At 52.0% G+C, this 27,153-nt stretch overlaps 2 protein-coding genes across 2 annotated transcripts; one reads left to right on the forward strand and one right to left on the reverse strand.

Moving 5' to 3' along the window:
* Nucleotides 1-310: 310 nt before the first annotated feature.
* Nucleotides 311-9,684, forward strand: FBXO41 (F-box protein 41; the record flags this gene model as incomplete). The annotated part of the gene is made up of 12 exons (XM_079721380.1): nt 311-1,206; nt 2,731-2,956; nt 3,445-3,518; nt 3,786-4,144; nt 4,920-5,161; nt 5,394-5,509; nt 5,630-5,782; nt 5,948-6,043; nt 7,451-7,569; nt 7,728-7,886; nt 9,375-9,490; nt 9,622-9,684. 12 exons carry the CDS (start codon nt 311-313, stop codon nt 9,682-9,684), a joined length of 2,619 nt encoding a protein of 872 aa, XP_079577506.1.
* Nucleotides 9,685-15,285: 5,601 nt separating this feature from the next.
* On the reverse strand, nt 15,286-26,642 carry CCT7 (chaperonin containing TCP1 subunit 7). The gene is made up of 11 exons (XM_079721180.1): nt 26,600-26,642; nt 25,854-25,960; nt 24,325-24,450; nt 23,406-23,458; nt 22,883-23,054; nt 19,524-19,688; nt 18,513-18,701; nt 17,783-17,880; nt 17,262-17,394; nt 16,558-16,764; nt 15,286-15,646 (listed from the first exon to the last, which is right to left on the reverse strand). Exons 1-11 carry the CDS (start codon nt 26,625-26,627, stop codon nt 15,425-15,427), a joined length of 1,500 nt encoding a protein of 499 aa, XP_079577306.1. The 5' UTR covers nt 26,628-26,642; the 3' UTR covers nt 15,286-15,424.
* Between the last annotated feature and the right edge of the window lie 511 nt (nt 26,643-27,153).

The following is a 27,153-nucleotide window of genomic DNA, read 5'->3' on the forward strand; positions in this document are numbered from 1 at the left end:
ACACAGGTACTGGAGCAGGCCAGTCCCCTCTGGGAGGTCTGGCCATTGGTCTCCCCTCACCTCTCTTCTGGGCACGTGTTTTCTGGGGAAGTCAATTTTGTCATGGGTGGGGGATACGGGTTGGAGGTGGGGAGGGATACCACCCTCCTAAGGCTTGCTCCCTCTCTTCTAGCCTCCTTGCCCCTGGCCGCCAGCGCCCTGAGTCTGCCTGACCCCTCAGGGGGCCTCGCCCGCGGCCCCCCATGAGCGCGCCCGGTTGACCCTCAGGGCGGCCGCGGTGGAGCCCGGGCGCCGCGGGTACGGCGGGACCATGGCCTCGCTGGACCTGCCCTATCGCTGCCCCCGCTGCGGGGAGCACAAGCGCTTCCGGAGCCTGTCATCGCTGCGCGCGCACCTGGAGTACAGCCACACGTACGAGACGCTCTACATCCTCTCCAAGACCAACAGCATTTGCGACGGCGCCGCGGCGGCCGCAGCTGCTGCCGCCGCCGCCGCCTCCGGCTTCCCTCTGGCGCCTGAGCCTGCCGCCCTGCTGGCCGTGCCAGGCGCCCGGCGCGAGGTCTTCGAGAGCACGTCCTTCCAGGGCAAGGAGCAGGCGGCCGGGCCGTCCCCCGCGGCGCCACACCTGCTGCACCACCATCACCACCACGCACCCCTCGCCCACTTCCCTGGCGACCTGGTGCCCGCCAGCCTGCCCTGCGAGGAGCTGGCTGAGCCGGGCCTCGTGCCCGCCGCCGCCGCGCGCTACGCGCTCCGCGAGATCGAGATCCCGCTGGGGGAGCTATTCGCCCGCAAGTCCGTGGCCTCCTCGGCGTGCTCGACGCCGCCGCCCGGGCCTGGCCCCGGGCCCGCCTCTGCCTCGCCCGCGTCTCCCTCGCCCGCCGATGTGGCTTACGAAGAGGGCCTGGCTCGCCTCAAGATCCGCGCGCTGGAGAAGCTGGAGGTGGACCGACGGCTGGAGCGGCTGAGCGAGGAGGTGGAGCAGAAAATCGCGGGCCAGGTGGGCCGGCTTCAGGCCGAGCTGGAGCGCAAGGCGGCGGAGCTGGAGACTGCGCGGCAGGAGAGCGCGCGGCTGGGACGCGAGAAGGAGGAGCTGGAGGAGCGCGCTTCCGAGCTCTCGCGCCAGGTGGACGTGAGTGTGGAGCTGCTGGCCTCGCTCAAGCAGGACCTGGTGCACAAGGAACAGGAGCTGAGCCGCAAGCAGCAGTGAGTGGCCCGAAGGGCCTTGTGGGTGGGTGTGTCCGCGAATGTTCCTGAGTAGGTGACCACGCGTGTCACTGTGCCGCCGCCACCACCGTGAGTGTGGCTATGTATGTGGCCAAATTATAGGGGATCTGTGGCCACTAGCGTGTAATGGTGGTGCGCGTGTGGCCAAGAGTGTCGTGAAGGTGTGTGTTTAGGACTCTGAGTCCATGGCAGTGTGACCGCGTGTGTAAAGACGGTTTCTCTTCCTTCTCTGCCCTCCTACCAAGGCCAGTTCCTGATTGTGACACCAGATCGTCTTCCCTTTTGCCTACTCAAGGACATGGCTCAGTTCTCCCCTCTCCCTTTGCCCCCGTCAGGTTTTCCCTATCTACTGTATCATTGCTGAAAACATACAGACATACGGTCCTTTCTCCACTCTGCCTAACCCTATCTCCCCCTTAAGCTACCGCCCCTTCTCTCCTCCTTACAGAAAAACTCCTTGAAAATATTGTTTCTACTCCTCATCTTCAGTTTCTTTCCCCACTTTCTCTCTTGAACCCACTCTGATCAGTTGTCCACCTCCATCACTATCCTCCATGTCATAAATGACCTTCATGTTACCGAGGCCAAGTCATCATCTTACTTGGCCCATTGGCAGCATTTGACACAGCTGATCCTTGAAACGCCTCTTTAACTTGGCTTCTAAGACACTCTCCTTGGAACTACCGTCTGTCTTTCTATTGGCTTCTTTTCAGTCTTCTTTGCTGGCTTCTCCTCATTCCTCTGGTCTTTCAATGTAGAATTATGAAGTACACAGATGTTATTTATTTGTCCCCATTGTGATACAGGCTCCATGGGGGGCAGGAAGTTTTCTCTGCTTTGTTCACTGCTGGACACCCCAATGCCTAGAACGGTGCTTGGCACCTAGAAGGTGCCTGTAAATGGTGAATGGATGCATGAACAACTGTGAATGCACTCAAGAGTAAATACTCACATGACTCTTAAGTGTACTGTGTGTCCGTGCAACTCCTGGAGGTTGGTGCAACTATAAGTGTGCTTTTCTGAATCTGAGAATGTTTCTGAAAGTGTGTGTGTTTGAATGTGTTGGTAGGACTGTGCCTCAGACTGTGTGCCTGTGAATGAACGGGATACGAGTACCTGTACATGAGCGTGGGGGGCTGTCTCCTGGGCTATGTGGACTGTAAGTGTGTGCCCGTGAGTGTTTCTGGAGAGGGGAGGTGGCTGTGTGTGACTGAGCACGCCTGTGAGTATTTCTGTGGGGAGCAGCGGTGTCTGGTTGTGTGTTTGGGCCTGGGTTGGTGGGGTGTGCATGTATGACTCGGAGTGTGCGCTTGCATTTCTGTCTGTGCCGTCGTGTTGTGTGGGGCAGTGTTCCTGGGTGTGTTCTGTGTGTACCCATGTGACCACGAGTGGACCCTGCGGCCAGCTGTGCCCGTGTCTCTCCCTACCGCTCAGGGTCTCCTCCGGAGGGTGGGTGGGCATCCAGGCCAAGGCACTGGGGTAAAGAGACTGCTCCGGGCCCAGGGAGGTGGTGCAGATTGACCAGTTCCTGAAGGAGACGGCGGCGCGGGAGGCCAGCGCCAAGCTGCGGCTGCAGCAGTTCATCGAGGAGCTCCTCGAGCGGGCCGACCGCGCCGAGCGGCAGCTGCAGGTCATCAGCAGCAGCTGTGGCAGCACTCCCAGTGCCAGCCTGGGCCGCGGAGGTGGGGGAAGTGGTGCTGGGCCCAGTACCCGGGGCCCAGGCAGGACGGTGAGTGCCCACCTGCCTTCCCTCCTCCACCTGCACACCTGACCCCCTACAACCATGCCTCACACATGGCCTGACAACCCCCCGCCCCACGATGCTCCGTGCTTCCTTCTTTGGCTCTTCCCCATGAGCAGATTCCAGGCCTGAAGTTGGGGTCCAGGAATAGGGCCAGCCCTGAGGTTGTAGTGAGATACCATCCAGCAACCCCAGTCCTCAGGCAGGGGTTTGCCTCTGCCCATCCCTGCAAATGAGAGCCCAGGAGCCACAAGCCGGGGTCTGGGGCACTTGGTGGGTGTGGGGAGGGGGCTGGTGAGCCTGCCTCTCTGGGCTGTCTATCTGTCTACTTGTCCATCTTTCCCAACTGTTCTCCTTCTTCTCTCTTCTCCACCCCCCCGCCTTCTCTCCATCTTGTACCCTGTTTCTCCTGTTCCTTCTCATCCTCTGGCCTCCTCTGCCCCCGTGCCCTTCCCTCCCACTCTGGGGGCCCACAGCGAGAACACCACGCGGGCCTGGCCATGCCTAGCACGTACGCGGTGTCACGGCATGGCTCTTCTCCCAGCACAGGGTAAGCCGCGGGCCTGGCCCGCCCCACACAGCCCACCCTCCCCCTGGAAAGGTCCACTGGCCCGCTGGCTGGCTGGCCCTTCTGGGCCGTGGCTTCCCCTCCTCCCCCCGTCCTCCTCGGGTCACCTCTGTCCGGCTTTCCACACTCAGAGGGGACTCTTGGAAAGTAAGGTGGGTGGGTTGCCCTTGGCCAGTGGTGGGGTGGCATGGGGAGTTCAGGCAGGCCTAGGACCCCTTCCTCCTCACCACCTGGTCCACCCTACCCCAGGGCCTGCAGTCGCATCCCAGCTGCATCCCAGAGCTCAGGCTGCTATGACAGTGACAGTCTGGAGCTGCCCCGGCCAGAAGAGGGGGCCCCTGAGGACAGTGGCCCCGGGGGCTTGGGCACACGGGTCCAGGCTGCCAACGGCGGCTTGGAGCGGGCCCAGCCCCCTCGCAGCTCAGGCCTGCGGCGCCAGGCCATCCAGAACTGGCAGCGCAGACCTCGCCGACACAGCACGGAGGGGGAGGAAGGTGACGTCTCGGATGTGGGCTCCCGAACCACCGAGTCAGAGGCTGAGGGCCCTTCGGATGCCCCCCGCCCTGGGCCTGCTATGGCTGGGCCGTTGAGCAGCTGCCGGCTCTCTGGTGAGTCTTGGGAGGGGGACTGAGAGGCCAGTCTTTCCATGGCGCTCTCAGGGGGCACAGGGCTGAGGCAGTAAATCTCCTGGGCTCCTGCACCGCCTTCCGCCTTGCCCCAGACTTCCCACAATGAGAATGACAAACTCCCTCCCGCACAGGGCCCAGCAAGTTTGGGGCAGGAGCTGCTGGGACAGGGCGGTGCTGTAGCACAGGGGCACTCAGGTTGGGTATTGCACAAGGATGCCACAGCTAAGGGGGTCCCTTCACATGACATTCACAGGAGAGGAGTTGAGTGTTCAAACTGAAGCCTGGGGACAGCAGGGCGAACCCTCTCCTGTATCCACACAAAGCCATGTGCATATGTCAGTGGGTCAGGGTCAGGAGGCTGGAAAGTTCAGGTCAGGGTGCATGGCTGTGCCCCCGTGACTGCTCTGGGCAACCTCTCACCTGCATTCTGTTCACAGATGCAGGGTTTCTATCCAAGCCCCTTCCTTCTCCAACCTTGACTCGGTCACCTCATCTAGGGGATGACTTTGGAATATGTGATGATATACGACCTTAAAAAGAAAGTTCCCTTGAGGAAGGGCCACCTTTTTCTAATTTGCAAAATTAGGAATGAGGGTGATGCAGAGGAGGGGGAAGCAGAGGCCCTTTGTCCCTCCTCCCAAGTTGCTGGTCCCCTGGCATGGTTCTGTCATGCCCATTCCTCCTGCAGCTCCTACCCTACCCCAGCTCCCCACCCATACCCCACGCTGACCTTTGACCCCGTGGTATTGTGCAGCCCGCCCTGAGGGAGGCAGTGGGCGGGGTCGGCGAGCTGAGAGGGGCAGCCCCTCACGCTCCAATGAGGTCATCAGCCCGGAGATCCTCAAGATGCGAGCCGCCCTGTTCTGCATCTTCACCTACCTGGACACGCGCACACTGCTACATGCCGCCGAGGTCTGCCGGGACTGGCGCTTCGTGGCCCGCCACCCTGCCGTCTGGACACGGGTGCTGCTTGAGAATGCCCGCGTCTCTTCCAAGGTGCCTGTCCCTGCCTCCCGCCCTGCCCTCCTAATCACCCTTGCTGTGAACCCACCTTTTCCCTGGCAGAGTGTGGCCCCGCAAGGTCTGGTCCTTGCAATCTTTTACAGCACCCCGGCTCCAACCTGACTCCCCAAAATGCTCTCGTGAGGCCTCCTCTCCTGGGCTGGTTCACTTCCAGCCAACCAAACTCAGATCCCCTCATCCCCAGGTAACCCCTCTCTCCCTGCAGTTCTTGGCAATGCTGGCTCAGTGGTGCACCCAGGCCCACTCGCTGACACTGCAGAACCTGAAGCCCCGGCAGCGGGGCAAGAAGGAGAGCAAAGAGGAGTATGCCCGGAGTACCCGGTGAGGCCACGGTGGGTGGGCGGGGGTTGCTTCTGGGCTGCAGACCCAGAGTGACGTCGGGATGCTTCCCAGAGGAGGAGCTGGCCACAAACAGTGCCCTGACCTCTTGGCTATCCCCAGGGGCTGTCTGGAAGCAGGGCTAGAGTCTCTGCTGAAGGCGGCTGGGGGGAATCTGCTGATCCTGCGCATCTCCCACTGTCCCAACGTCCTCACTGACCGTTCGCTCTGGCTGGCCAGCTGCTACTGCCGCGCCCTGCAGGCTGTCACCTACAGGTGGGTCCACACTGCAAGAGGCAAGGCCTCGGGCCCCAGGGATCCCTGGGCTCTGCATACCCTTCCCCCAGGGCTCTCGGGCAAAGGGACCCAAGAGCTCTGTGGCCCAAGGGAAAGGAGCAGAGGCCACCAGAGTTGGTGGCCCCAACTTTGTCTTTTCAACAGAAGCGCCACAGACCCGGTGGGCCATGAGGTCATTTGGGCCCTGGGCGCAGGCTGCAGAGAGATTGTCTCCCTCCAGGTGGCGCCACTTCACCCCTGGTGAGCCCAGGCAGGGGTGGGGAAGGGCAGGGTTGGGGCTGGGTGTGGGGCTGAGGACTGAGCAGATCTGGGCCCATTCCATATACAGTTTGGGGTGACAGATTCACATTCATCAGTCTGTGTCTTTAGGCGACAGGAGCAGGGCTTCAGAATCAGACTTTGGATCACGTCCTGGCCGGCTAGCAGTGTGACTTTGGGCTACCCAGTCGTGCCTTAGTTTCTCAACTGTAAAGTGAAGGTGGTATTAGATCTGTCGATCCTATTAGGACTATAGCTGGCTCAAATGAGATGTGTGCGTAAAGGCTGCAGAGCCCACAGTGGGCTGTTTCCCACACTAGCTGGAAATAGCCAGGTTTGTTTGGCACATGAAAGGCAGTTCAAGGAGGACATTGTATAATGTACAAAAGAGCTGGTTTTCCAAGAATCGGGGTGTGAGGTCATTCATCACTTTACTTGGAATTCCTCAAACATACCAGGCTTTTTCACTCCCTGCGCCTGCCCTGCAAGCCCCTCTCCACGTGACACCTCCTTCCGGGTCCCCCAGTGTCCTGTCACTAACACCCTGGTAGAATTTGTCACTGCTCCCCTGTCTCCATTCCTCTTGCACCTTGTCCTGGCCCCTGCTGTAGTCCATTTTACAATAATTTCTCTATATTTCAGTCTACACCAGACTCATGTTTCTCAGGGCAGAGGCTGTGAATGTCCATTTGTGTATCCCTGATACTGAGCACGTGGCAGGTGCTGGGCGATTGTTAAGTGACGAAGTGTTCAGGGAAGGAGCACGTGTGGTGTGAGTGGTGGGCAGGGCCCAGCGAGCAATGAGTGTGGAAAGGAAGGTTTGGGCCAAGGTCAGAAGGCCTTGCCTAAGGGGTTTTAGATGTTTGCATTTTGTCTAGAAAGCACTGGGAAGCCACTGGGGGATTTTAGATCTTAAAAAATGGGATGACATCAGACTAGGAATGTTCTGTGTCATCCCCCCACTGCCCACCTCTTGGAGGCAGGGACCATGTCTCTGTGTCACCACTGTGTCCCCAGGGCCCAGCTCAATTGTTCTTGGTCATGACAGGCACTTGAGAGGCTTCTGTTGAATGAGTGAAAGGATATGGGAGTAGGTGGCTGGCTGTCAGCAGCTGCTGGATGAACTGGCAGGGAGGCTAGTTGTATACTCAGATGAATATGGATGGTGGTCTGAACTGTGGGTTGAAGAGTTATTCAGGAATCAGAATCTGCAGGTCTCGGCAGGAGGTGAGGGGGAGGAGTCAGTGAAGATCCCAGGTTTCTGACTTGAACGGCTGGGTGGTTGGTGGGGCCTCGCCTTTGAGGGGCGGGTCCTGACAGAGGAGCAGGCTTAGGGTATCATGCATCCAGGGGCTTCCCTGACAGACCTCCCTCCACCCTGTTCTCCAGCCAGCAGCCCACACGCTTCAGTAACCGCTGCCTACAGATGATCGGTCGCTGTTGGCCCCACCTCCGGGCCCTGGGGGTCGGGGGTGCCGGCTGTGGGGTGCAGGGCCTGGCATCACTCGGTGAGTCTTTCCTTGGGACTGGGGTAGGGGGTGATGGGAAGCAGGCGTGGATGCAACACTGAAATCCCAGAGGGACTCGGGGCTGCAGCCTGGGTGGTGGCAGGAGGTGACCTGGGGTGTTTGTCAGCAGGACCTTGCCTCTTCTTCCCTCTTCCTAGCGAGAAACTGCATGCGACTGCAGGTCCTGGAGCTGGACCACGTGTCGGAGATCACCCAAGAGGTGGCGGCTGAGGTCTGCCGGGAAGGCCTGAAGGGACTGGAGATGTTGGTGCTCACGGCCACCCCTGTCACCCCCAAGGCCCTACTGCATTTCAACAGTGAGTGATGGGGAGCGTGGGGGTGGGGTCCCACTGTTGCCTCTTACCATGTCTTGTCAACAGGTAGCATAACCGACTTCCTCTCGCTCCTAGTCAGCAAACACCAGGACTGGGGTCAGATTGACCAGGGTTCTAGTCCTGGCTTTGCCACCAGTGCCTTCTGAGGCCAGTGTGGCATTTAAGGCCTGCCAGCATCTGACCCAAATGGTTGAGTTCAGTGGATATGTATTGCCTTGTGCTCTGTCCACGTTGGAGGCATGAGCTGTTCAGCACCATCTACCCCAAAACGAGCCTCCAGGCAAGGGCAAAGGCCGAACAGATGGGTTCTGGAACTGGCTGACCTAGGTCTCAGTTCTGGCTCTACTGATTATTAGCTGTGTGACTTTGGGCAAATTACTGTACTTCTCTTGGGTTCTGTATCCCCATCTTTTTTTTTTTTTTTTTGTGGTACGCGGGCCTCTCACTGTTGTGGCCTCTCCCGTTGCGGAGCACAGGCGCTCCGGAGGCGCAGGCTCAGCGGCCATGGCTCTCGGGCCCAGCCGCTCCGCGGCATGTAGGATCCTCCCGGACCGGGGCACGAACCTGTGTCCCCTGCATCGGCAGGCGGACTCTCAACCACTGTGCCACCAGGGAAGCCCTGTATCCCCATCTTTTAAGCTGACTTCTAAACCGAATGAGTGGGAGGATTAATGAGATAATGTGTGTGAGCCCCCTAGAACAGTTCTCAGGGGGCTCACACACACGCCTCCGCTGGCCCCTGCCTCCCTCCAGCCCCCACTCCCCTCCCAGTCATTCCTCCACCTTCGTTAAGGACACAGGTGCCCAGCTGGGGCTGCACACGCCCAAGGGTAGACCATCATCCGGGACCATTTGGCCCTGGCAGGACCTCACGTCCTGAGCACTGAAGGTTCCTCGACCTTCTTATCATCTCCAGGATCCTCTTCTTCCCCCACTTCAACCTCAGGGCCCCGCCCTGGACTGACCACCAGAACTAACTGCTTGGCCTCCAAAATCATAACCTTTAGAATCCTCTCAGCCTCCTGACCTTCTTGCTTCTCCTCCCCTGACTTCATGGCAACGTCCAGTCCCTTAAGCCCTCTGCTCCCCGCCTATTTGTTCCCTGCCTTCCCCCTTCCAGTGCTCCAGCCGAGATCCATCAGCCTCACCTCAGCCACTCCATCCTTGTAATTCATTTCCACATGCCCAGACCAGAGCACAGCGGTCTCCTCTGTCAGGGAAGTTGCTAGAGCCCCTGCGCAACTGGCTGTTGTCCACTCGTCCTCCCAGAGTCCACCACAGCCTCTGCTCTTTGACCTCACCCTCCACCTTCTCCCCTTGCCCAGTTTAGCCCGGGGCAGCATGGATCTGCTCCCAGTGCCTGGCACACGATTGTCTCTCAGACGGTTCTGATTCTGTTCATTAGTAAGAGGAGAGAAGACAGCCCCATTGCCCAGATCAGACATGGGCCCCCACCTTACCTTTTCCCAGGCATCTGCCGGAACCTCAAGTCCATTGTGGTCCAGATTGGGATTGCTGATTATTTCAAAGAGCCCAGCAGCCCTGAGGCCCAGAAGCTGTTTGAGGACATGGTGACAAAACTCCAGGTGAGTAGCTGTCTCTGAGGCTGCCCAAGACCCCTAGTGGCATCCCTAGGTTGGGGTTGGTGACCTGGGTGTTTGAAGGGAGGGCTCCACCTGTCTGCCCTGAGGGGAACTAACGCAGGTTTGGTCTGCAGGCCCTACGGCGGAGGCCCGGCTTCTCTAAGATCCTGCACATCAAGGTGGAAGGCGGCTGCTAACCCGGGTGGGGGGCGGCAGGGCCCCTGCCAGCCCCACACCAGGGCACTCTCTTTGGACCTCCAGAGGGACCCTGATTTGTACTAGACCTTTGGAGGCCTAGTGTTATCCCTGGCTTCCAGGGAGGGGTTGTCAGTCTCCTGTCCTGCTGGGACAGTGGAGCAAGAGGCCTGACCCTGAGCACTGCCTCTCCAAGGCAGGGGCTTGGACAGCTGTCCCCCGACTCCCACCCCAACCCCAGCTGGAGCAGCTTTCTGGGCCCAGTCAGCGAAGAGCTGAGCCCCACCAGCACTTGGTGTCATCGCCCTGAGGATCTGCAATAACCACCAGTGGCGCCTCGGCCGCTCGGGCTGCTGTTGCAGGCCTCCCCTTTGTGAGGCCCAGCCTCCTGGTCGGGGGCCTCTGTTAAGCTCCAGGCCAGAGGATTGCTCCACAAGGCAGCTCGGACTTGGCGAGGAGGGCTCTTCTCTTCCCCCTGCCGTGTCCCAGTCTTCTGTGGGGCACCCCCTCCAGGCAGCCCACCGGGGCTCTGGGTCCGTATTTTCCAGGGATAACCCTAGGGGTCTGGGGATGCGGCCAGCCGAAAGTGAGAGGTAGGGGTGCAGCGAGGTAGTGGGGTGGGCGTGGAAGGGCAAGACGTTCGTCCAGAACTTCTCCCCAGGACATCGAGACCACCCCTACCAAGGTAGAGAAAACTTCGAGTTTTTATTGCTGTAGAAAAGACAAGATCCCTCCCAGCCACCACATACCCACGACACACCAGAACTAAATTCAGAGCTAAAAGGTGCATGTTTCTATAACTTCCACCAATCCCGAGCCTCTGGGAAACGGTGTCAGCAGCAAGAAGCAGTTCCTGTCCTCAAGGAATGTACTTCTAATCCGGGTGCTTGGCCAGGAATCTGATGGTCTTTGGGTCCCCAAGGCTACGTGAGAGGGAATCACTAGGCTGCCCTCTGTGCTAGGGCCTGGAGGAGTCCGGAAGGAGGGTGGTTTAGTTTGCTTCCTCGTCTGGCTAGCTTGCTTGAAGATGTGGCTTTGGTAGGGAGCCAGACCCATGGGGCCAAGAATGAGGAAGAGCCACCCCCCTCACTGGACTTGCCTCCCTCCTCAATCTCCGCTGGCCCCACAGGCTGAGGGCTGTGTTGGGGGTCTTCTGCCAGGGGCAGTGCTGGGACCTGAGCCAGAACCATTGGCTTAAAATGCAAATGGGGGCTTTCACCGACCCTTGCACAGTTCCCAGAGGGCTAGGTCCTGGCACTATGGCTCTAAAGACTCAGGTCTCCCCAGTTCCGCCTCTCAGGACTCCCACAGTGGCGCAAAGGCTGTGGGTCCTGCCAACCTTCATTTGGAAAGTTCTTTCAAACATTGATCTGGGTCCATCTTAGGGTTTCCTTCTCTCCTGTTACAGGGTGGGCTCTCAGCCCTAATCATTAGGCCACTGGTTCTGGCTGGGGCTGGGCTCTTCTAGTTTCTCAGTCCTTTCCAGAAACCCAACTTTCTGCCGCAACCTGGCACGGACATCAGCCTCGCTCTGGGTTACCCTGCAATGAGGCCTCCAGAGCTGGGACCCCACAGGATCAGAAATGTACCCAGCTGTCCTGGCTCCCCACTCAGCTGTGTCCTGGCTGTTTTCGTTGTTGATGATTTTCCTCCCGTGGCTTGTTTGGGCCCTGCCCTTTAAAGACCCCAAATACCAAGGGTGGCATGTTGGCAACTCCCTGTCCAGTCCTGCACGAAGCCTTGTCTGTGTGGCATCCCCACCCCAGAGCAGCTGGATCCATTGGCTCTTACCTCCCCAGCCCTGTCCCCAGGAGTCACAAAGGAGAAGCACAACCTTCCTCTGTTCTGGGGCCTGGAAGGGAGGTGGAGGTCCACTCGGCCTGGTTGCCCTGGGTGTGTCTGTTCTGCTTTGCCAACTGCATCCTCCCTCCATAGCCCCTGCTCCCTGTGACCCCAGGATGTCTCCTGGACAAAGCACAAAGGGATGCCCTGCTTGGCTTGAGCCTGTCCTACTGAGGGGCTTTTTCTGCCCTAGGTAGCCTCTATCCCTGAATACAAGGCTTTGGGCAATTTCTCCCTGGGAAGATGCCTGCTCGAATGCCTGGCATCAGTTCTGGGAAACGTCAGGGTGCACAGGCAGCAGGCTTGAGTGGGAGAAAGGTGGTGCTGAAAGGCCTGATGGTTGTCGTAGTTTCCTTCTGTGCACTAGTGCCGAGCACCACCAGCACTGGGGCAGCAGAGTGAACAAGACTCCCCTCTCCTGCTGGTGAGAAGTTTGCCTCTCAACAAGTATGGCTGTTTCCAGGAAACCCACCAAGCCCCCCGCCCTGTATTTTCTAGCTGAGTGTGTGAGGGCTGTGTGGGGTGCATATTGCACAGGTCCATGGGAACGATGGGTCACAGCCTGTACCGCTGCGCACCTGGGGCTGACAGACTTGCGTGCCCTGGCCTTTGTATCTGCCCTGAGAACTGGTGGGTTTGCGGGCTCCCCACCAGCTTGATGCTATTTTTGCCTCTCCTCAGGGGGATGAGCCCTGCTGCTGAGTGGAGAGCTTTTGTTCACTTGGTCACTTCTCTGGCAAGCACACAGCTAGGGCTGAGGGTGGCGAACAGGGATGGAGGGCCCGGCCGTCCCTAGGAGCACCTTATCCTTCACTCACCCACAGGAGCGCCCTCTTCCACATCTCACACCTGATGAGATGCGAAAGAGGAGTATCTGTGAGAGCAAACCAACACAGGCCCTGCTCCAGGGGTCCCGGCATGTGTAGAGGCCCCATGGGTGGTGGTCACTTGGTGTCCTTACCACCCCTCCTTGACAGCCCAGCGCCTGGGAGGCTTGGGGTATTTGGCTTGAGTATATCGTGCTTTATTCAGGCTGCCTCCCCACAGCACTGGCAGAGAACAAAGGAGATGCTGTTTCTGCATCCCTGAGGGAGAGAAAGTGGGCTGCCCAGAACCATGGCTTTTCACTGGCCAGGAGACCACCTAAGGACCAAGGCAGCTCATGTTTTCCTAGTCCCATGAGAGTGGAGTTTGAGCCAGTCCCTCAGCAATTGCTGGGAAAAAAAAAAAAAGCGCCACCTCCTTCCCAAGGCTGCGGCTGCTCCAAGGTTTGACTCTGTCCCTTGCCTTTGGGTCCCACCTGTCCCCCTGGTCCTGGTCTCTAGTCCTCTGGGCTGCCGGTGGGGAGCTGCCCATGCCCCAGTCCCTCTTGGGCGCTAAGTTGAAGATCTTTCCAGAGGGACTATTGGTGCCAAAGACCCAGTTCCTGGTGGACTTGGGGTGAAAACAGGAGAGACGGTGACTGGGTGCAGGGCCCAAGTGCCCAGAGGAGTTAACTCATACCAATGGGATCTGTCCCAGCCCATCAGTCCCTGATGAGTGTAACTTCCCTCCCCCAGGGGCCTGGCACTTCTCTTTTTACCCCTGGTGGCTGTGCTTTCTCACCCAGCCTTGTCCCAGGCCCCATTTCTGTATATATTGCTGTGTATTGTGTGTGTATTTATTCCCGGACAAGCGTGTTCATCTACAGCCTTGCCTGAGGATAAGGTTTAGGATTGGGTGAAGATCAGAATACCAGGGCCAACTAAGGCAACCAGCTCCTAGTCTGACCCCAACCCCTTGGGACCCTGGCCAGTCCCAAGACTGCCCCGACAATCAGGCAGGCTTCCCCGCCACAAGTCCGAGCCTTGTCTGCCACTGCTGGCAGGGCCCCAGGCCTCAGCTTTGCCCTGGCAGGGGTCTTGCATGCAGGGGCAGACTCGCCTCATGGCTGGTGCCAGTAGGCCTGGCTCTAGTGAGCCCTGCTGGCGGGGACCTCCACAACTGGCCCCAGGGCCTGCCTGCCCTGCACAGCCAGGCTGCAGTGGGCCTGAGCTGAGAAGGGAGCTTCCCTCACCCCAAGCACATCAGGCAGAGGGGTGGAGAGCATTTTTTGGTTTTGTTTCCGAAGTGGCGCCAGTACCTCCAGCCCCCAGGGGGCCTTCCCTGGCCCCACCCAGGCATCACCATCCCAGCACTTTGCTCCACATCACCCATAGATGCCCTTTGCTGAATGTACCTGAGTGTATGTATTTAAAAGGACTCAAATGGGCATCAGAATTTGTGGCTCTGTATCCAATAAAAGATGGTGAAACTGGAATTGTATCTGCCTCAGGGAAGTAAATGGTAGGTGGCCACATTTGCCAGTCTGTCACCAAACATTCCTTCAGCTGAAATGCACTGAGGTAGGAAGGAGGTGGATGATCTGAATGGCATCAGTGAGGTGAACTGAAGCATTAGGAAGACCTGTCTCAGGACAGTAGACATTGCTGGAGGGAGGCCATGCAGGTTACTGACCGTGCCATAGCTTTCAGTGTGTGCAGGCAGATAAAGAGCCTCACGGTGTCCTTTCTGACTCTCAGCCAGGAGAAGCCATCTTTAAGGGCAACCCCAGCACAAATATAGCAGGAACAGCACACACTTGCCCATCCCCTCACTGGCTTGGTAACCTTAGGATGCTCTGGCCAGCCAATCTGACTTTGGCCTGATGGAGACCAGTTCCCCATCATGGTCTGGCTCAACTTACCCATTTTACAAAATGGGGTTGCCCCACTGATTTGATTACTCAGGTCTTGAAACATTTAAAAATCAGAAAAAAAGAACAGGTGTTTAGGCTTAAACTGTGTGTAGCTCTAGCATCAAACAAGTAGATAAGCACTTATCCCCACAACTCTGAGTCAGCTATTACTGTTATACAGGTAGAACAGCTGAAAAAAATTTACTTACAGACCATCAAGTTAGGAGGGATGCCAAACTCCAAAGTCTGGACCTGCCACCACCCCCATTCTGCTTTTGAGTTCATCTGACTTGGCTGGAACTCAAGAGATTTAAAAAAAAAATCACTTCCCAGATTTAGGGAGCAGAAGCTTCCCATTAATTACAGGTAGCTGCAGGCCAACTCTCAGAGCTAGAAATAAACAAGGAGGCAGTTAGATTGCTGATTTTATCTGTGCTGGCCGTTCTAAACTTCCACTGGTCAGAAGAAAGCACAAAGGACCACTGGTGGCTGAACTGAGAAGACCGGGTGGCTCCTTCAGCCTCCTCCTCAATGGACTTACTTCTAAGAAGTCACAAGACTTTAGAAAGGATCTGTCCTCTCTGAAACATTCCTCCGAAAGCCCTCAACCTCAAGATCTTGAAAAAGAGGGATGAAAAGACTGAGCCAAAAGAATACGGAAGTAGAAGGGGCAGACAAGGTAATGTAATGCATTTGACTCAAACCCAGAGAAACCCTGGCAGCAGAGCCACGCGAGGCCAGGGCTAAATAAGGTGATGTCAGAAGAAAAGGAAGCAACTCCACACCTCCCAGCCACTGCTAGGACTGAGAAAACAACCAAAGCTAAACTTTCAGACAGGGGCTACTCAGGTGGAGCTCCTCCCCTGGCAGAGTGGACCTACACTCTGTCTAACAATGACTAGAGGCTGTGGAGGACTCAGCCCAAAAGGGAAGGTGATTTTCTCTTTTCTACCTGTTGGGTGAGTACATATAAAGCTACAATTCTGAGCTGCAGTCAAGACATTTATGAGTACAACTCCTGTGCCCAAATAATTTGCAAAATGAATTCTAAGTCTAAGTTTTATTTAAATAACCTCCAGTGAGAACAGAGTGGGCCAAATACTACCCCTTCCTTGTCATACCATTTCACCAAGACAGAGTAAGCACAGCCTGCAGGCAGCCTGCAGTGAGAGCTGGGGTGTCTCTCAATGGGGGTGGCCACGACCTCGGCCCCGGCCAGCAGCTGGGGGAACATCCACTGTTGAGCGAGGGTTCTTGATGGTTTCATCTACGGACACAATAAGGCACGCAGCCTCAGAGGCTGCAGTCAGGGCGTTGATCCGCACCATAGCTGGCTCCCACACGAAGGCCTCAAAGTTGTCAGCAATGTCCTCATTGTTGATGTCCACGCCATACCACATGCCCCCCTGAAAGAGCAGAAAAAGAGGGAAAGTGATATGGAACTGCTCTCAAATTTCTTCTTGCACACCCTCTGAATGACTCGGATTGTTAGGAATCTTCAGGCTCTCTGAACCCGCTAGCATCTCCCTGAGGAAGGCCTCACAACAGGAGCCTGGAAGCCTCTTCCCACCCCTCCCCCACCCCCCACCTGAGAAGTGCTGACCACAGAAGACCTCCCGGCCCTCTCCCAGGCAAGCTGCTGGCTTCTCGGGAGGCCCCAGCCTCAGGTCACCCGAGGACTGTGTATGTCAAACCAGGCTTCTCAAGAGGAACACTTTCCAATCCCTTATCTCATTTCATCATCTCACTGCTTCCATTAGTCCCGATTTTACAGACAAGGAAACAGACGCAAAGACTGACTTACTTAAAGTTCTAACACAAGTCAGAAACTAAGTCACTCACTTAATGCTGCTGTCACCGCATTGAGCATTTAACAGACAGCATTTAAGAAACATCTCTAAATGAGTATTTGCTAAACAGCAGATGAACAAATTAAATTCTCAGAGAGATCACAACTTGGAGGTGGTAGAGCCATGGCTGGACTGCTGTCAGCAGGGCCCTGGAGTGCTTCACCACCAAGGAACCCAGTACACATGGTATGTGCTTCCAGGCAGAAGGCCACAGGGTTCCTTTGGTTCCTCTCACTGCACCGTGAGGAGTGATCAGACTCTTGGAAGAAGCACTGAACAAACCCTGAACCACCAGTCCCAGCACTGGTCTTTCCTTCTGACCTCAGAGGAGGCAGGCAGTTGGTACTGGGTTTGGTTCCAGCACTATCACCTGGGCTGACCACACAGAGCTTGAGTAAGCACAACACACACTCAGAATCTAGCCCCGTCCACCCAGTCCCTGGACCCGGAGGAGAGGAATAACCCACCTGGGCGTGCCGAGCCCGCAGCTTGTTGAGGATGTTTGTGGCATCAAAGCCAGCGTTGTCACACAGCTGGCGTGGGATAATTTCCAATGCCTTGGCATAGGCCCCAATCAAAAGCTGCTGTTTTCCTGGAATGGTCCTTGAGTAATCTCGCAGGTACTTGGAGAGCTCCATCTCAATGGCGCCGCCACCAGCCACCACTGAATCATTCTGCAGAGACCAGACCCACCACTAAATGCAAGGGGTCCCCTGGTCTAAGCTCCAGCCATAGCCAAATTGGGCCGTTCAGTCAATAGGCCCTCTAGCTCAGAAAGAGGGCTGGTTCCACATTCCCTCCCTCAGCCCAAGCCCCAGGAAGCCCAGACATGGACCGTGTCTAGCACATTCCAACTTCAATCTGGTGAACCTTATGGTTACTGACCATCTTCAAGGTCACCTGTAGCTTGAGGGCACTGGCACAATCCCTAGGATGGCTGACTCTATCAGCTCCACAGCTGCTCACAAGAACAAGTCTTAACTTTTAAGGCAGCATGACTTATTTTGAGACTGAGGCTGTTTCTTTATCATCTGTGAGACAAATCAGGGCCCACATGCCCCACATGGAAGGACACAGGTTATACAGGGAAGGAATCACCACACAAATCCAGGGTCTCATCAGCTCAAGAGGCAGAGTGAGCTGTGCAGGCTGGCAGCTCCCAGCCTAGTACCTTGATGGCCCTTCTGACAATCATGATGGCGTCGTGCAGGGACCGCTCTGTCTCCTCCATAAACTGCTCAGCGCCACCACGGAGGATGATAGTACAAGTCTTGGCCTTGGGGCAGCCTTTGAAGAAATTGTACCTACACCGAGGGTCAAATCATACTTGTGAACTCCTTTCTGCTGCCGACCCGCTGTGTTCTAACCTCACCAAGTCCTCCCAACACTCAGCAGCTGCTCTTCTGTTCCTCGCTAAGGCTCTCCAAGCCCACTCTTAAAAGACATGCTCTTGGGAAGGTCTAGCGCTGTCCCACAGGGGCATAAAAGATGACGGAATCAGACTTTAGACCCAACTTGATCTTCTTCCCTCCCCAAACACTCTCTATATCTGAGCTCTTTATGCCCCATGAGATATAAGACCTCAGAAGAGAATAGCATGTGCTATATATACACCACACCCCAAAGATGGCAGAAGGCCATCAGGCAAGTCTCGTGACCTAAGCAAACAGGGAGCCCAGGCCTACTGCTCACCTCTCGCCTCCAATCTGGGTCTCTTCAAAGACCTGGCAGCAGCCCAGAACATCTGATGACAGAGCGTTCACACTGGTCTGGATGGAGCCTCCGCAAGCCTGAGGAACACAAGACAACATCATCCAGCAGTGAAGGCTCACACGAGGCCAGAAGTGAGCTTCCTGCCACTTAGTCTTAAAGCCAGTTCCCCTGTTAGACTGTCATGGTGCCCCGGAGCTCTCCTCACTGGATGACCCACTCTCCCCCTTGAGCTCCAGGCTCCCTCTGGAAGAGGAGAAAACAAAACAGAACTAAGGCACACGAAGGGCAAACAAGCCTGGTTAAAAGGAGATGGTGACCCTTTGTTTCACCCAATACCCCCTCCCCTAAACTAGGGTGCTTTGGGCCCAGCGACTGAAGTCAGGATCAGTGCTTTAGACCTGAAGCATCTTTGGTGAGATGCTCAAGAAGAAAGGGAGGAAACCTGGCCGGAAGCATCCAGACTGGAGTTTAGCCAGCTAATCACAGCCTTACTGCTAGGTTTCCTTACAAATCAGCTTCCCTGACTCGTTTGGTTAGATTAACTCTTGTATACTGAGCATATACACACTGGAACTGGAGTGCTTCATGGCAAAAAGAGTTCAGAAGACAGGTCTAGATTCACATACCAACCACTCTAGTACACCAGGGGTAAGTGAAAACCCCCCAGGGGCCACAAAGACCAAGAAGCAGCCTGTGAAAGTTTGGTTACCATCATTGTCCTCTTCAGATCCTCCTCCGGCACTCGGCCAGCACAGAACATGTCCCTGTCAGCAAAGTACTGGGTGGCCACGTCCCCAATGGGGAGTTTGGACAAGACGACTTTGGCTCCGGAGTGATGGATCCTCTCTAACTTGTCATAAAGAATGTTCCATTCAGCATCAACAATTGCCTGATAATCCTGAAGAGACCCAGAAAAGGATGAGGATGCTTTGTGGTGGAAGTTAGCCTATATGGTATGTTAAAATATAACACACCCCCGCCAAATAAAATATACTGATTTATTTGGGAATTAACAGGGGTAAACAGAATAGCCTCCTCTCAGTCCAAATATACAAGGACCCTATAAGGTAACTTAGGAATCACCTAAAACTTTCAAACACAAAGGCAGAAAGTAACCCCAGGACTGGGAGCTACTCCAGAGCTAGCACTTGCTACGGTGCAAGACATACTTTAGCCCGGCTAAGTTCTAGCTCCTCTGAGGCACTGCACCCATGGAGTTACCAATGACAAGACCCTTTCCCCCAAAGGCCATTCTGTGTTGGGGACACATTTTCCAAGAATACTTGCTTATAGCTGGGTGACACTGCTACCTCCAGAGACAGCCTTGGTGATATCAATGTTGGGAGCACACCTGTCCCCGCAACACGGGACCCAGTATAGAAAGGGCAGAGTTCACATCTGCCCAAATAAGAGGAATCAAAATACTGGGCTCACTATATAGCTGAGAGGCCCCTGCAAGCCCCTTCCCTGGGGCCAGAGGATAATATTTCAGCATGTTTACCCTATCCAAACCTCCTCAGGTCCAGGTCACTGAGAGAGAGCATAGCGTGCAAAAGAAGTGGACCCAGTATTTAGACATTAATATTTAGGGGGATAGGAGGAGAAAAGAGCCCATAAGGTACCTGAGAAACAAAGCTAAGCCCAAGATGGCCACAAAGGCCCAAGGCTATGGCCCAGAATGTTGCCCATTTCCATGCCACTGCCAGCTGGTAGGGCCTACCTCAACTGTGTGGACTCTGATTTCCGCATTATCCTTCTCAGCTTTCAGCTCGAGCTCAACATTTAAAAGGGCAATCATTGGATTATGGTACTTTTTGGGTTGCATTTCAAACCCAGCATAAGAGAAAGTCTTCTTGAATGCAACACCAGCTACAAGCTGGGACTCCTGTTTAAAAAAACAAACAGTTCAACATTTCAGTACTGGCATGAAATGAAATCAAGTTAGTGGTGTGCTGGACTAACAATGCATGTCCATTTCTGTGAACCTGAAAGAGTTAACCATGTTTTTATTTCACTGTTGTAACAAAGCTTTTCCATCATCCTAAAAGCTAGGAAAAATGCAGAACATATTTTGGCTGTGCCTTCAGTATAAGGAAAACCAGTTTGCTTGCAGAGACGAAGCATGGTAAAGGCCTGTTTGGGCTGTTCTCTAAGACTGACTTCCAAAGCAGGTGCCAAGGGATGCACTTTCATCCCAACTCCCCACCTCCCAGTCTTCTACACATACCCCTCCCTACCTGTACTGCACACGAGCACACACATACCTGTGTGCTGTAGCCCAGGTGCTTCCTCCTTCCAGGAAATGAAAACAAAAGGTCCTAAGGGTCAGAAATTTCCTGCAGTTCCCAAGCTCTCATTGTGGCTACTCCCATCTTGATCCCTCAAAATATGAACTACTACCACTTGTTCCATAACAGAGCTTGCTGTGGGGTGGATTTAATAGCAGGGCATAATAGAAAGCATGTTGCACTTGGGAGTGGCTTCAGCAGTATCAGAACACAGGTTCAAATCTCAGATCTCTTTCTTACTAAAAAACCTAGTCATTTCCCACTCCGTAAAGAAGGGTGTATTCAGTAAGTGAAGTAAGTCAGAAAGAGAAAGACAAATACCATATGATATCACTTACATGTGGAATCTAAAATATGACACAAATGAACTCATCTATGAAACAGAAACACTCACAGACATGGAAAACAGACTTGTGGCTGCCAACGGGGGGGGAAATGGATTGGGAGTTTGGGATTAGCAGATGCAAACTATTATATATAGGATGGGTAAACAACAAGGTCCTACTATATAGCACAGGAAACTATATCCAGTATCCTGTGGTAAACCATAACAGAAAAGAGTATGAAAAAGAATAAATACATATATATGTATAAATGAATCACTTTGTTGTACAGCAGAAATTAACACAACACTGTAAATCAACTATACGTCAACAAAATAAACTTTTTTAAATAGTGTATTCAGTTCAACGACCTATATGTTCTCTGCCAGTGCTAATCTACAATCCTAGTCTATAATACTGGAGCCTATTGGTGAAACAGATTCCTACATCATTCAAATCCACAGCCTCCTAAAGGGGGTGATGCTTGAGCTGAATCAAGATGGATGAGCAGAAATTAGTCAAACAGAAAAAAGAAAGAAATGTTCCCAAGAGACAGAGGCAGTGTGGTGCAATCAGGGGATGAAAAGCTACCTGTAGTTGCTGGAATACAAAATAAGAGGGCAGGGACCAGTTTAGGAGAATCTTAAAGGCTCTGCTAAGGCCCGACTCTTATCCTGTACACAATGTGGAACCCCAAAATGCTTTACACACAGAGTGTAAACTGGGGAACTTCACGCTGCAACAAAAAATAGAATGGACTTAGGGGATGCAAGACTGGAGGAAGAGTGACCACTACCAGAACAATGGTCTAGTAAAAGAGACAGACTTAGGAAACAACAAATTGGTAGGTAAAATGAAACAACAGTGATCAACAGGTTGGGGGGAATTGGAAATATTTTTAAGGATGACCCTAGACTTCTGGGTTGAGTGACTGAATAATGGTGGTGATAGCACCTATGTCAAGGAATACAGAAAATATTACAGGTTTGGAGGATGAGATAATGAGTTCAGCAGCAGTGAGATCCAGGAGTGTGAAGCTCAAGAGAGAAGTAAATGCTGAAGATGTAGATCAGGAAGTTTTCAGTTAATCCTGAGAAGAAGTAAATAATTACTACCACCATTTACTGAATTCTGTGTGTCAAGTATTGTGTTAAGGGTTTTACATGCATTTAAGAGATGTGGGACAGTCTGAAGAACATATGTGTGGCTTGGTGCCCCTGGCTTTCTCACCAGATAAGATTATTAGTTCTGATCCCTAGTTTAGTGAATGCCAATCTAATCTCAAGGGTTTACGGAAGTAGGAAGGCCCAGGGGAAAATGGAATATTGCTATCAAAGCAGTGTGTAAAGACAAAGTCGGCAAGCCATGATGCAAAGAATGGGCGGAAACATGAGTGGTAGTGGGGGCTGAAGATGGGGAATGGCTCAGATGACCTCCAGATTCCTCACAGCTTTATTATATAAAGAGAACCTCATCCCACTGACATGTGCCATGACAGGAGGAAGAGGAGGGAGGTGGACAGAATGAAAATGCCATTTGGAGGGGTAGAAGTCCTTCCAAAGACTTCAAAGAACAAAAAGTAAAGGGCCAGGACATAATATTTCAAGCAGGTCTTGTCCTGTCCAAATCACCTCAGGCTGAGGTCACCAAGGAAGAGTCAAGTAAGAAGCAGAGCAGGCCAAAGACTAGAAAAGGTCCAACATGGAGACAACAACATCGAAGAAGGTTTCCAGATACTTCTGTGTTAAAAAAAGAACACAGTTATAGTTATGCTGTGCAATATAGTGGCCACTAGCCAACATGTCTCTATTTAAATTTAAATAAGTGAAAAAATATGTTGTTAAGTAGACAAAAGCAAGTTGCAGAACACTATGTATTACAAGTGACCATTTGTTTAAGAAAACAATATTTACATGTGTACTTATAGATGCAGAGTATTTCTGGAAGAAGGGGGACACGGACGGGGACACACACACACACAACACACAGAGTTAACAGTGGCTGTATCTGGGGCAGGAGTGGTGTAGGGGACATTGGTTTTTTCCTTTAGGAATTCTAAACAGTTTGAATTATGTATTATCTATTCAAAATAAATGAATAAAAGAAGGGAGAGGTTGGCCATATCACTTGGAGAAGAATGGACTGAAATGTACTTTTCATATATTTATTGAGGGTTTTAGATAATTTATCAGAGCTAGCCCTATCCCCCTCCCACATGAACAATGAGATTCTTAAAATAAGCCAGTTCAATCTTCCATTCTGCTGACAAGTAAATATAGGTCTGCAGAGGTTACAAAATGCACCTACAGGAGAAGCCTGTAGCAGCAGTATGGAGAACAGCTCCAGTCTGCCTTCCAGCCCACATGCATTCTCTCTGTTCCTGTACCGTGTGCTCTCCTCCTACACCAAGCTGTCTGGAGGGTCAATGCGAAAGCAAGAGCCTCCTAGGGAGGCCACAGCAGGCTCACCTCTAGGGCTCCACCCTGAACCTTCTTGATTCCAATCATTTTAAGCTGCAGCAAGTCATCGAGCATCATCACCGCATCCACCACCATCTTAGCGAAGAAGGCTTTCTGCTGGGAGATCAGCTTGGAGCTCAGAGCAGTCACGGCACATTTCTCTAGCAGCTTCCTCTGCTCCCTGGGACACAAGGGTGGGACCTGCATCAGGCCTTGAAAGCCCCTCTTACCTGACTCTACTGCAATGTGGAGATAGTTTCTGTTCTAGTCTCTAAACTCAGCCCTCAACAATTTCATCTTCTGTATCTTTAGGGCAGATTATCAGTGACAGCCGGTGATTGCAGTCAAAGACCTTATGAGTGACAGCGTTTAATCTACAACCTACAGCCTCTCTTGTAATGCATGGGCTGGGGCACAGCCAGAGGTCTAGCAAGAGCCAAACAGCCCCAGGCCATGCAGGGATTCCACACGCTTCTGCATTCAATTTGGCCACGGGAAGTCAAGGTTCTGACAGAGCTCACTGCAAACTTACACTTTATCTTCCTTCTTCACAGTCACAGCGATCTCTTTGATCTTGTTAACCGCCTGCCAAGAATACAAGCTGGGTGAGTCTCTCATGCTCAAGACAAACTGGAGAAGTGGGTCCCAATCGCTCCTGCTAGTCCCTAATCTGTCTGCTCCCAAATCTCAAGCATTTCTACTCCACAGCTGAAACAACATTTCTAAGTCTTGTAGCTCCCCAGAAAAATATAAACCTCTATAGTTTAGAAAATGCCCAAAGTTAGAAATGTAGAGTAGGTATAGTTCTGAAGAATCATCAGGGTACATCAGGATTCAGCTCTGGATCTGCAGGTAACAAACTAAAACAAATGAATGGAAACACACTATGACACTAAATTAGGCCAAATTTTCTGGCTTACAAACAGCACCTGTGACAACTTCTAGCACTTTATATATTAATTAGGTATGTATACGATACACATATTTGTATGTTAAACATGGTATCTTTTTAAAGCCATCTTTTTCAAAAGATATCCATTCATACTTACTTCTCATGTATGATTTTGTTTTAATGCCACCACCCCAAAACAGAGACAGTAAAGAGACAAAGTAAGGCACAGAGGAACTGACTTACCCCAGGTTACAGAATGAAAGTCAAAGGTCAATAAAAGCAAGGTCTCAAGATGTGCCATGAAGTACTTGATAAAAACAGAAATAGCTCTCACCAAGAGCTTATTATCATAGTCTATCAGGAAACCTGAGGCTTAAAGAGATTAAGTAATATACCTAGTCAAAAGCTACTGAACGGTAGAATTGAGATTCCTAGGCAGTAGAATTCAGAAAATGTCCAAGGAACCTTGTTCCCAGTCCCTCCACACCCCAATAAACATAATATCCTAAGAGAAATACAAAGGTGCACAAAGCGCCCAAGTTCACCAGCACTCCCATACCAACTGAGTGGCAGTGCGGAAAGCTCGGATGATGATCTGTGGGTGCAAACCTTCCTCCACATAGGGTTTCACCTGCTTCAGAAACTCTGCAGCCAGCAGGGTCACTGAGGTGGTGCCATCACCGACCTGGAAGAGGATGACAGTAAATTCACGTTTTCTCACGTTCAGGGATAAAGCCCCAAAACTCCACTTTTTAAGCAATCTACCCATTTAAACTGGGGACTGTTTAAATGGATATTAAGCCTTTTCTGGGAAGCACAGCTTTTTGCAACAAGTAGAAGAAAGGTGCTGGTGGATAGGTATTCATCCCATCAAATGGTCCTGGGTCACAAAATTAATTCCCCAGCCAGGCCATTCTCCAAAGAGAGCTGATTTGGACAAATTTCCCCAGAATATGAAATCATATATGTATATTAGCCAAGAACTTATTTATTACGGACAATGTACTATGATGAGTAAGACAGTTCCAGAGATGCTTATAATACAATGCTCACATGTCACAAATAACCATAGTAGCAAGAGGTATGAGATAAATATTCTTTAAGGAGCACAAAATACAGGAGTTTACAAAACAAACCTCTAAGGACCAGCTAAGGTCCTTATTATTTTAAACACTATTTGGAATTAGCAGATCACTAGTCTGCTATCTTTCTTACATGGCTATTTTCTAGAATAGGATCTAAACCTTATTTTTAATGAAGGAGAAAAAGAATAAGAGCTCTCTCTCTCTCTCTCTCTCTCTCTAAGAATAAGAGCTTTTAAAAAAAAAACTGGCTAACCTCTGATTTAGAAGATACTTATTTTTTATTACTTATGTCCATTGTATAATATAAGGGACTTCAGGGAGAAAAAAAGGTTACTGTGGCGAAGGGTTTAAGCTGCCAAATTCCTGGACAGAAAGGTATTCCTTTGTTGAAAATATTAACCAATCAAATCTATACTCTTCTCACTTTAATTTTATATAAGCCATACTGTTTTACAGGCTACTGGGTCCTAACAGACCTTTTGATATAACTTCAGGACATACCTGTAATACTCTGAAATGCAAACTTGTCTCTCTCAACATTTATTATCAAGACTCCAGTGTCAGAAATGGTTTTTAAAAAGGCAGACGAGTTAATGTCACTGATTTGCACACATTAAGATGGTAAATTTTAATGTGTGCAAATCAGAAGTAAGTATATGCTACATATATTTTACCACCATAAAAAAATTTTCTTTTAAAAAGAAAGGTAAACTGGAAACAGTCTCCAGCCCCATCTTATAAGGCAACCAACAGATGAGAGGTTAAATTATTTACCGAGCAATTCAAATGAATGACAAGCACACAGGCCTGATCTTAAGATCTCAGCCACACACAGTGGAACAGCAGGAATTTTAAAAGACTATTAATTCCACCTAAATATTTTCGCAAGCAATTACTTGTGAAATTATAATTTTAGACGTAAAATCAAAATTTTTAAAGAAAGGAGAGCAAAGGAGCAAGCAGGCATGTGTTTCACTGAAACACATAGGCTTGATTTTCCTACCTCAGCATCTTGGGATTTGGCAATGTCCACTAAAGTCTTTGCTGCAGGATGGACAACATCAAGGAGTTTCAGAATTGTGGCCCCATCATTAGAAATTGTTGCTTTGCCTTAAAAGGAACAAACACAAAGTAAAAATGTAAAGACCTTTTCTTAAGTTCTGTCTTCTATTTGCACTTGGAGCCCATATACACAGTATTGGGATGGGACAGAGGGGCTCATGGTGCGAATGAACTGATCCTTTTACAGAGTCAGCTCTGTGCAAAAAGGGCCACCTAAAATCACACATTCCAAAGACCATGAACTCCTGATTTTCCTTGAACAGCAAAGAGCACACCTCTACTGGATGTAGAAAACATTTTAAAAAATAAGAATGAATAATCATTTAGATATTCTTAAGAGTTGATACCCTAGTATTTCACTTGTAAATTAATACAGTAAAACATAAGGGGGAATTTGTCTTGGCAACATGATACAATGGGAGTGACCACAGGCAACTCCGGAAGGTTCTATAGTGTTTCTAGGCTAAATCTCTCTACAAGGCAACAGGCTCCTGAGCCGGGCTTCTCCCATATATTCCCAGGGGGCTCAGCATTCAGGACAATGTCTGAAAAGAAACCGCTTCACAGTGAGCAATCCTTCAGAGATCTTAAAAGCAGTGAGATTTCTAATGCCAACCTCTGCTAGCCCCAAACACTCTGGGGGAGCCTCCTCTTCTGCAACTGGCCTGAGGAACTCGGCAGACTTACCTCGGCCATCCACAATGAGCTTGTCCATACCACGGGGGCCCAGGGTAGTTCTTACAGCCTCAGCAATCACCTGGCAGGCACTGATGTTACTTACAAGCTGGGGGATGCCTTGGGAGCTATCAGTCCCCTCTTTCAACAGGATAACTGGTGTGGGCTAGAGAAGAAAGAGCAATTGAATGGTTTTTTGTTGTTGTTTTTTGTTTTTCTAAAAATAATCATTCATTACATAAGACTTAAGGAGGGAGAGGAAAAATGCTCTCATCTCCCCAATAACAGAAATATCTGGCGGCCCTTTTAAACCACATTCCTCCACTGTCCATCCACTATATCCATTCCTTAAACTGCCTCTACCTCCAGAGATAGCATACTTGCAGGTGTGCCAGAAAATGGTTTGAGAAGCACTGATTTAGTCAAAAAGAACAAATCAAATAATGTGTTCTCCAGTGCCCTACTGCATAAGCATAGCCCTTTCAACTTCTGACCTTATTCCCTGTTTTAAGGAATTAGGCCACGTCACAGGAGGAAGCAGGCCACGCTCAGTGTTCACCCTCCAG

The sequence above is a fragment of the Hyperoodon ampullatus genome (genome assembly GCF_949752795.1).
Source record: "Hyperoodon ampullatus genome assembly, chromosome: 15".
In the NCBI taxonomy this organism is placed as follows: domain Eukaryota; kingdom Metazoa; phylum Chordata; class Mammalia; order Artiodactyla; family Ziphiidae; genus Hyperoodon; species Hyperoodon ampullatus.